The 11480-nt window shown below is 34.6% G+C and overlaps 1 protein-coding gene across 1 annotated transcript; it reads right to left on the bottom strand.

The window, feature by feature from the left end:
* Positions 1-5280: 5280 nt before the first annotated feature.
* On the bottom strand, positions 5281-6753 carry LOC107861261 (probable F-box protein At4g22030). The gene has a single exon (XM_016706611.2). The coding sequence runs from the start codon at positions 6639-6641 to the stop codon at positions 5373-5375; it is 1269 nt and encodes a 422-aa protein (XP_016562097.1). The 5' UTR covers positions 6642-6753; the 3' UTR covers positions 5281-5372.
* Between the last annotated feature and the right edge of the window lie 4727 nt (positions 6754-11480).

Raw genomic sequence — 11480 nt, 5'->3', positions numbered from 1 at the left:
GGCTTGATGGATATGGCGTTTCGCATAACTGGACTAAGTAAAGTATATTTTGGGAGTTAGAATATTGGCCAGATAATTTTCCTAGAAATAATGTTGATGTCAGGCATACTGAGAAGAACTATTTTGACAACTTGTTCAACACAGTTATGGATGTCACTGGAAAAATAAAGGATAATCCTAAGGCCAGACTTGACTTGCCAGAATATTGCAACCGCAGAGAATTACACTTACAGCAGGGGCCCAACGACAATGTTCTTAAGCCCAAGGCTAGTTTTACATTCAAGTTAGACCAAAAGCATCAAATATGTGAGTGGGTTCAAAGTTTGAAGATACCCGATAGATATGCCTCAAATTTGGGAAAAAGGGTTGATATGACACAAGGAATCTTGCATGGAATGAAAAGCCATGATTGTCATATTTTCATGGAACAATTACTTCTAATTGCTTTTATTGGTTTACCTAAAAACATATGGAAACGAATAGCAGAGATTAGTTTGTTCTTCAAGGACTTATGTGCCACCACATTAAAAGAAGAAAATCTGGCGCTAATGAAAAGCAATATTGTTGTTATTACCAACAAACTGGAGAAGATTTTCCTGCCAGCATTCTTCGATGTGATGAAACATCTTTCCATTCACTTTGTGCACGAAGCTCGGCTAGACGGTCCAGTTCAAACTAGGTTGATGTATCCATTCGAAAGGTAAGCATTTGCAATATATTTAAATCCATACATATGTTTTTTAAATATAGTACACATCTAACCTTAAGATTGTACAGGGAAATTGGAAAATTGAAAAGGGGTATCAAATAAAAACATAGGGTTGAAGGCTCTATAGTTGAGGCATATCTTGCAAGAGAAACTTCTCAATTTTGTTCGTACTACTTTCGTGATGAAGTTGCTTGTTTAAGAAACCGACCGAATCGTCATCAGGACGTTGTGAATGCGCCTCATTTGCAATCGATATAAATTTTCAATCAATCTAGTTGTAAGGCTAAAAAGATCATACCTCGTCGGCTCACTCCCATGGAGCGCAAATCAGCAACATTGTATGTCATGCTGAATTGTCCAGAAATTGAGCCCTTTCAAAAGTAAGGAGATTAAAATTTTAACATATCTTATTTGCTTACACATTCCCTTAAAAAAACTAATTGTGTTTTCCATGTTGCATGTTTAGTTCATTTAAGACTCAATTCCACGAAAATCAAGTGTATGCATCCTTTGCAATATGGTTTAAAAATGAGGTTCGTAAGTCTAATATTTCTGTAAAGTTTAAATATTTATACATTCCTCAACTAAAATATATATGTGTATAATATTTTTAGGTACACCATTCACCAAATGCAGTCGCATACGATCAGCTCTTGAGAGATATTTCTTTGGGTCCAGTTGAAGTTAATGCAATGTCCCAATACAAAGTAAATGTCTTTAAATTTTTCACCGAACAACACTCCAGTTCAAGGAAAACAAACAATACTAGTGTTTGGGTTAAAGGTGATGATGATGTTAATTACTTTGGCATCATACACGAGTTCTTAGAACTGGGGTACGCTGGTTTCCCAATAAAAAAAGTTGTCCTCTTTTGATGTAAGTGGTTTGATCCAAGCACAAGAGGCACAAGAGTACATAGGGAGCATAACATCATTGAAGTGAAGCACAATAGATCGTATCCTATTTACGATCCATTTGTTTTAGCACAAAATGTTAAACAAGTGTATTATGCTACTTATCCGTTGTGCAATGACAAGTCTGATTGGTGGGCTGTAATCAAAACAAAGCCTATAGGACGGGTGAAAGTTGAGAATGTGCTGGAGACTGCATATCAAAATAAAATTCAGATTAATCACCAGCTAGTAGACATTGAATTAGTGGATGGTTCAAATCACCCGAAAAATATATTTGAAGAAGTTAATATTGCGGAAGAAGAGGTTGAGTGGGTAGGAGATGAGAAAACCTCCGAAGAGAGTTAATGGTTTAGTGGAGAGTCTTCAGAAGATGAAGATTAGTTGTGTAGGTTGTATTTATTATGTGTTGATGTCGATATGCTTTGTATTATATATTTACCTTTATGCTTCTTGTTTAAGATTGATACGTAACATACTGTTTTACTTTGTTGTTTTCACTATTCCACAATTTATATAGTAATAGCAATATTTTTGTCTATATATCGTGTTATTGGAGCGATTTGAAATGTGAATTAGTAACTTGAAATTATATACTTGGAATCTTTTCGTATACATTCATTTTGTAAGAACTAACTACTTGTTAACTTAACATAATTTAGATGTCAGACAGATATGATAGAGGTAAGGAAAAAGTTGATACTACAAAATCAAAAAAGAATCGACAACCTCCGCCTTACAGACGGCCACAAGGTATTCATATATCTGAGGGTCAGTTTGCTAACGCGCCAGTACGACCTCATATTCTAGGTTGTCATAGGATTCGATACCTACTCCTATGCATGGGGGGCCACTACATGGGTCTGCACCGACTCATTCTGCTCCTATGACCATGCCACCTCCAGCACAGTACTATCGTACAGACGCTGGACCCTCCAGACATGCACCATCATCGATACCCTCCTGCAGTAGTCACACAGCTTCGCATAGTGATTCTACGGGATCTATTGGGTTTTCGAATCTTTGGCTTGGAGGCACTCTATCTGGTGCTTCAGATCCACCCACGCCAGTGCATCCACCATCACATATTACGCAGCCAGGAGACAAAGATGATTCTGGGAGGATTTATCTTATTCCGGTTGGGAAAGGGTAAGATTTCTAAATATAATAACGTTACTCATTTTTTCATTACTATATTATTATGCTCTATGAAATTAATGTTTGATGTTCTGTTGTAGGTTTAGGCCGGATGGTGGAGCTGAAAAAAAGGCGCGAACATGCATTACTCGCCACTTCAACGACTACTGGACCAGCTGGCAAAAGGTTCCAGAACTTGACAGGAATAGAATGTTTGAAGAATTTAAGGTAAGAATTTAACTTATTGACTACTTATTTACATTTTGTTATAACAAAATATTGAATATTATATTTTTGTTGTAAAAATTTTACTAGTGGAATGATGCAAATACATTTCGTATAAAGAAGAACTTTTTCATTAGATATAGAGTCAGATTTAACAATCTCTTGGAATATGCCCGAAAGAAATCGGTAAGACCTAAGTGGATTCCTGAATCTGCATGGCAACTGTATCTTCTCTATTGGAATAGCGAAGAATACAAATTGTTGAGTGAAAAAGGAAAGAAAGCCCGGACATTATCCAAGGGTGGCTCCCTACATACTACGGGTGCCAGAAGTACTCTTACTGTGATGGAAATAATGGTATGTAACTTTTACAGTTTTAATTGTTTGTTTCTATATATTTAAATTTTTAGTTATTTGAACATTGATAATTTTTTTCATATGCAGGAAAAAGAAAAGGGTAGGAAAATACCACATTATGAGTTATGTGAGGAGACTCATGTGATAAAAAAAAAAAAAGAATTCGACTAATGATGATGTCTGGGTTGAAACTCGTGCAAAAGCTGTCCATATAAGTAACAAATTCTGAATTTATGAATTTTTTTTCTTAAAATTGATATTATTCAAATATAATCATTTTGATATTTTTTGACTCTTAGTATTAACTTTCTTTAAATATAGGACGAATATATGTGTCTTCTCGATGCGTATCGTAATAGTTTATCTCCTGAAAGTCAGGGTGACCTAATACCCCAACATGTAGAGGAGGAGTTGTGGGAAAAATTTGTGGGTCCTGCAAATAGAGGCCATTTAGTTGGATACCACAAAAACATTTTTGGCGATAATGTTAGGTTTTCGTCCGACCCTTCTTATTCTAGCTCTTCAGTTGATAGAGAAACGATTGAAAGCCTACAAAACACAGTTTCTCAACTCATTCAAAAGCTTGCTGAACAGAGAGAGAGGCAGAAAAAGACGGAGAAGACAACAGCATCACAATTCAAGAAGCTGCAGCAGCAGATGAGCTGTTTCATTCAGTTTGCGGGGAATATTCCTCCGTGTCCTGGTGATGCAGTTCGGGCTGCAAAGGTTCTGGGCCCCCTGGATGATTTCAGCACAGATGATGATATGGAAGACGATGATGAATTAGAATAGTGACTCTTAGGGTTTTGACTTTTGTATGTGTTGTACTTTGAAACTATTGTTGTAGTATTTCATATTTTGTTGGACATTTTGTATTTCCTATACACTTTTGAAAGCATTTTTGTATTGTTGTTGTTGCATATACTGTATTTGGGTTCAGAATTATTTTTTTTAAATACCCAGAAAAACCGACCACAAGTGGTCGGTTTTGCAAATATTTTTTTTTGTAGAAAATCTACCACTTGTGGTAGGTTTTTTAATAAATTAATAAATTAATTTAATAAAAAAACCTTCCACAAGTGGTCGAATTTTTTATAGATTAATTAATTAATTTAATAAAAAACCTTCCACAAGTGGTCGGTTTTTTAATAAATTAATTAATTAATTTAATAAAAAACCTTCCACTTGTGGTCGATTTTTTTTCTCTAAAATAATTTTTTCTAACTTTAATAAAATAATAATAAATTTTAAATATGTATATATATTTTTAAAAAAAACGACCACTTATGGTCGGTTTTGGAAAAACTACCACAACTTTACCGACCACAGATTTTGGTCGCTTTTGTGGTCAGTTTTTTATAAAAACCTTCCACACGTAGAAGGTTTTTGTGGTCGGTTTTAGCTTTTTTTTTTTAGTAGTGGCTGTTGTATATTTTAGATTATATGATGTTCTCAAGAGAATAAAAAGAAAATCTCGTGAATTTATCCAGGGATAAGTTATAAGTTCACATTAACTACTTATGCACGGATAAGAATTGTTGTGTAGATTAATAATTCAAAAATTGAAACGTGGTATACTTTTTAGTTGGATGTTTAGTTCGGTAAGTAGTGGCTGGAATAATCAAAAATTTGTTTATTTTTTAAGTGAATTGGAAATTAAGATATAAATTATTTTTCAAATTTTGAAATACTACTTCAACTTGGATCTTAAAATATCATGGTCAAACATTGACTTATTCGAAAAAAGTGAATAATTTATTGGTCAAATGGTCCTTAGTACTAATATGCTTTAATTTGTTGTTTTAGTATGATGTGGTGATCTTTATTTACTTCTTCACGACACCGCTTGTAATTTTATTTTTTTGCGTAAGTCATTTATGCATTTAAACGTAATAAGATGATTCATTAATCCTGATGGAGTCAAGGAAATAAGATCATGAATTAATCAAACCATTTGCATTAACAATTGAATCAAAAGAATGAGGTAGTCCCTACTGTTGTCTCCATGCATTATTCAATAAACAGTTGAAACTTTAAAAAAGCTTGCTTGCACACTCGTCTGTTTTCCATGATGAAGAAGCTGCAAGATCTCTTAAGTCTGATAAGCTCCTTCCTAATTTCAAAGCCACCTTCATCTCAAATACTTCACCGTTTTCTCTTCTCTCCGTTTCTGTTTCTGTCAAGTTTGATTCAATGGATTCTTGCATGTACTGGAAGAAACCAGCGTTGCTCCTATACATTTCGAATACCATTCCAACTTGTCCACCATGTTCTATTGTGTTAACAACACTTGCCAATGCGCCACCAACAATTCCTAGCATGGCTGCCCAGTTAGATCCATGAGAAGTAGAAGATTCTATGAACATTGAGCCAATTGCTGCTAGGCCTGTGAGCAAAGGACCGGAAATGGCTAAAAGCTTGTTCAGTTTCAAGGCCTTTTGCCCGAGGCTAATATATTCTTCTTGATCTTTTCTGCCCAAAACTCCCTTTATTTCTTTCATTTCTTCCTCCAATTTACCGTTCCATCCATTCCATTCGTTTCCATGGTTGGGCTGCCTTCGACGTTGTTGAGGCCACCAAACAGCAGGTTCCACAGAAGATGGAAATTTCTCTAGCATCACACCAAGAAGAGGAAGTGGATAGGCCTTGTCAAGAGCCAAAACTTTGTCCATAGCTTCTTTGACATCAGTAGCTGAAGGATGACCGATTGATAAAGTTGTTTCGATTTGGTTACGGAGATCTTGAAACAGCCTTGTTGCGTTTCTTTGTTCTTCAGCAAGTTGGGATGGCTGAATTTGGTTCATGATCGCCAACATCCCAGTAGCAGCCAAATACATCATAGTGGATGACAATTTTAGTCCAAAAATAGCATCACCACCAACACTGCTGCTAGCTGCAATGCCAGCCATTGTAGCAGCAGCAAGAGTAATCCCATTAATGGACGTCAAAAGCATGCTGTTCCATTGGCTCCTTTGCTCTCCAATGTTTCTATGCATCTCCACTCTATCTGCAACTGCCTCCTTGATAACATAAAGCTTCTCGATCACAAGAGGATCAGGACCATCGACAATAGTATTTGTATCACTTAATATTCTTGAAGGACTGAGCAGTTCCTCAACTGGATTGCTGGTTATAAATGGTTCATGATCTGATATTCCTCTTCTTTGTTTTAGCATAGGGAGGGAGAATTTGTTGGTCTGAATCTTGGGAATATTCAACCTCGCTTTAATGGTTCCTCTTCGGAAAGATGAAGACGAGGTGGCAGACGAGCTCAAGAAACTTGATGCTTGAAGAGTTGCCATATATTTTCTCTAAATGTGTTGATATGTAAAAAAGATTGGTTTAGCTAAGCTGGAAAAATTAGAGGAAAAAAAAAATGAATCTCCTTTGAACTCTTTTATGCTATACTGAATGTTGATATGTTTGTTATTATGACAAATGAGAGGCTGGAGATGGCATATATATAAGCTAACGGAAGTTGATGCATGATATACAAAATAGTATTTTAGTTTGTTTTTTTGCAGCAGTTGAATTGAATGGGTATTTAATTGGCTAATTAGACTATGTTTTGGGGGTTCAGCCGTTGATCATTTAATTTGGCGCAGTCATAATATTTGATAATACAGTCTTTGTTGTCAAGTATATAATTGGCTGCTTTGACATTGACTTTCAACGAAAACTTTAATAATGAATTTTGAAACGGCCAACCCTAGGGATGTTCATTTTCTTTAAAACATTATTCTTAATTAATTAGGATGATATCTTCAAAAACAACAAAAAGAAATCTAGCTATACTTTAATATGGTACATGTTTAGGATTCATGTGGACATGCATGTAAGTTTGTAACATTTACATGTTGAAGCCTGTGAAAAATAAACTCACAATTCCTCTTCATATAATTCTACCACCTTTACGCTGCAAAATGTAAACTAATGGTCTTTTTTTTTTTTTGTTTCCCAAAGTATTCCCACAGCCGGTAGCCGTGAGACTAATTCTCCATTCCTCGATCAGCGCATTTTGCGGTAGGAAACTGACCACAGAGTTTGCTCCATTCGTCAGAGGCTGGGATCGAACCCCCGAACTCTTACTTAAGGGACATAGCGCTGAACCACTATGCCAACTCTAGTGGTTAAACTAATGGTCGATATAAGATCAGTTTCTTTCTTCTTCTTCTTTTCATTTTTTTTTTTTGCATTTTTATTTGGTACATATTTGGTTATTATCGTATTACATTATGAGCCATTTGCCCTTAACTACTCGTATTATATTTTCTGCATCGCAGAGGACTATTAGTATTCAATTTTGTAAATGGAAAAAATAATTCACTTAAAAGAGCACAAAATTAAAGTCTTTTAGGATACACTTTACTTTATGTTTTTATAGTCATAGGGTCCGGCCAGCTTTCACATACCTCAATTAATTCCACGGGTTATCTGCCAATGCTATAACTGTATTCCACCAATACAGATTCTGCACATATAATTTGACAAAGATGACAGCGTTTCAACCGAAATGCAAGCAATATTAAAGTTTAGTTCAAATACCTACGTTTGGTGCATATTGTACTGCGCACGATAATTTCAGTAAACATTGCACATGTGTCATTTTATGTCGAATAAATGCAAAATAATGTTGAAAATTTCTTTTTAGTACTAACAAGATATATGTGAGATGTTGAGAATAATGATTTGGAATGTGGAGACCATATTTAGCCAAGATTATGTCAACTATTAATTAAAAACTACGTGATTCTCAAAGTTTCAAAGGCTGACCGGACAATTTATTTATTTTTCTATTTAAATACTTATTATACAAACAAAATTAGCGAAAAAATAAGTTTCTTTGACTTCTTCGGTTAACCATAATAACTAATAATAGATGTTATTTGTGGCAATTGTATAAAACAGACACATTTATATTTAATCAGTAGATGCATATATTAACACGTAATTGAACATATATAGTTGTCAATTATAATGGTTGATTAAATATATGGTTTTGTTGCATTAATAATTAATTAATCATGACAAGTTTGAATTAATTTGATATAAGCAATCGATGTGACTGAATATTTATTTATTCCATTAATAAACTTATAGTACATTTTTTCCCAGATTCAATCTAATCTATTATAATACTTCAGCCTCCATGGTTGATGAGATCACATGGAGATGGAGGTGGCAATAGTTCATTCAACTTTAAAGTCCTTGGCCACCAAATGTATTTGCTAGCCTGATCTTTTGTTCATCTTAGCTACCTATATGATACCCCTTTGTAATTTAGAGGTACTTAGCTTTGTTTTTAATTTTGTATTTTTGCTCAAAGTAATATACTAAGGTAGGGCCCTTTTTCCACCACCTTGAGAGGTAAAAGTCTGAGTGGATTTAATAATTCTTTTTGACTTCTATCATAAGCATTACTGCTGTGTAAATCCCTTTTTGTGGTTTCATAAGCTTTCTTGAATGTTTTACTAGATAAGATTAATGATATTATACAAACTATAAGGGTTAAAAGAATCCATTGCTCAAATGGAACTTCGCATCTGTTAGAGTTCGTGCCCTACTGATTATTTTATTTTTGCCTAACTGTTACTTATTGATGGAATGGGTTGCCTAACGTGTTCCACTGACGTGTTCCAAGGAAACAGTAAAACAGAAAGAAAAAATATAATGATTTTTACGTGAAAAACACTCGGCTCAAAAGGTGTAAAAAAACACGACCTGCACCTCTACAGATTTAACCCTAACTTCACTAAATAACTCTGAGCCTCAACAACGACTGATTACAAAACTCTTGTAACCAACAAATAGAAATTATAAACTCTAATCCATATAACTCAACAACTAGGAATTATAAACTCTAATTCCTAACTACACACACCTCCCAAGTTATGCGTTCCCAAAGAGTTTTTTCCAACTCGAAGACTATCTCCTAATTCAGTTTATAACACACTGAAACTAATATTACATCAATAGCTCAAACACAATGAACAACTCTAAAAATCAAAGTTAAAACTCCAGGTTCTTCAATGTGTTTCTTCAGTGATTGAGTAGCACTTCGTGAAGTCAATCTGTCGATTGTGCTTTTCTGCTTTGTAAGTGCGTGAATTATTCTGACTGATGCATCTTCTATTTAAGCACAGCTCTTCAAAAAATCATTCTTTCTTTCAAACTCCTCCTTTAATTAGAACTCTCATTGCATAGAGTTCTACTTCAAGTGAGACTCTTTCTTTAATTCCAACTCTTATCTCCTTAGTGTTATAGTAAAACTCCAACTCTTTTAAATCAGCACATGTTTATTTATCAGAATATTCTTCCTCCCACACATAGGACTCTTCAAGATATACTCAGAAGTGAAACTCCTTCTTCACGTAGGACTCCTTTTTCAACTCAAATTGCTTTCCCTGATTATCATTAAGTGTTTGAATCAAATTCAACTTGTACTTCTTCTTCACGTAGGACTCCCTTTTCAACTCAAATTGCTTTCCCTAATTATCATTAAGTGTTTGAATCAAATTCAACTTGTTGTATTCCCCACATGATCAGTAGCTTGAGTATATCAGAATTAAGCTTGTTTATTCGTTCTTGTCTTTAAGCAATCTTATCTGCATCTATCAATGAAACTGGAAATCTGTTTTCCTATGCGTGCAACTCAAGTAACATGTTTCATTCATGTATCAGTTTGTCAATCATCAAAACTACATAGTACCCAACAGCATCTATGCTATATATTGGAGGATTTTTCGCACGTACCTTCATATCATATCATTGACTTTAGTGAAGATCAGCATAATCTTAGGAACTTATATATTAATCTATTGCAATTGTTTATAGATTTAAGATCGAGGTAATTAAATAGGCATATAATTAGAAGTTGCATCTTTATCTTCAAAAGCTGTAATATACACCGAGAAGTATTCTTAATCCCAATTTTGTTCTTTTATCTTTTTTTCAGTTGATATTGTCAGAGCCTTAAATGATGAGTATATTTTGTTGTAATATGACTGATGATCATAACACGAAGGAAGATGCCAATATCAATGCTAACAAAAACATGAAAAATGACTGTATAGAAATCCAATATTCCTGCTTTAGAGAACAATGAAGAACATACGATGGTACAAAATCAATCATTTGGTCATGATAACACCTAACAATTTGAAGCATATTAAGGTAACTTTCTTTAAGGACATTTTGCCAATTTAGATCTCATGCATATCATCATGTCCAAGCTCGTTCTCTTGAGCTAATTAATGAGTACCTAATAATTCGATCCAGTCAAATACTTTGAACTTGTAACTGTTTTAAAATTGTTGATCGATAAAAATTTAAGTTCAGCAATATTTATTTGAACGATGAGAAATTATTCAAATTAAGATATACTATAATTTAGTGGAGTAGTATTATATTACTATATACTATCCAGCCAACCACTTTATTGAAATTATACTTATATAAAGTTGATCAGCTTTACTCACCTTGACGACTAAAGTTCAAGCTCATGACACGTATTATCTATTACGCCTCACAAACTATGTGAACTTGCAGTCTTGCACTATGTATTATAAGGACCTTCATTCTCCTTTCTCATTCCGTATGAGTTTCTACTAAAGAACTGTGTTTACCCCTTTTTCAGAGTTTTGTTAGCCTAAACACGTGTCATTCTTTTTGGACCGTCCTCATCTGCCCGCCCTTTGTACGTGCCCTTCTATAAATGTTTATCAGCCTAGAAGCATGTCAGTCATTCTCTTTGACCTGCCCTCGTTAGCCTGGTCTCCTTCCCTCTTCTTCAATAGTTTATCGACCTAGAAGCCTGACAATTATCATTCTCTTTGACCTGCCCTCCGTCAGAAGCATGGCAGTATTACCACCGCATGTTAAGTTCTAAACTCACGTACGCTCACTTTCTTAGGATTCAACGTTTCGAACTAAGTATTCTGGTGTGGTGATCACTAGTTAATTAACACACAGGATCTCCGGTTGTGTTTAGGTTCACTCATTTCAATGCATAATTAAGGCTTCAATTCAAGAAAGTAGTTCATTTCTCATGGAGCCAAGAAATAAGAAAAAACATCAAGCGATTTAAGCTTGGAAGATGGCCTGAGAAACAGCTATAAGCAATTAAGATCTGAATCGAAAGA

Source organism: Capsicum annuum, chromosome 2, assembly GCF_002878395.1.
Source record: "Capsicum annuum cultivar UCD-10X-F1 chromosome 2, UCD10Xv1.1, whole genome shotgun sequence".
In the NCBI taxonomy this organism is placed as follows: Eukaryota; Viridiplantae; Streptophyta; class Magnoliopsida; order Solanales; family Solanaceae; genus Capsicum; species Capsicum annuum.
Note: the sequence above shows the minus strand (reverse complement) of the source record. Positions and strands in the feature narration are given on the sequence as shown.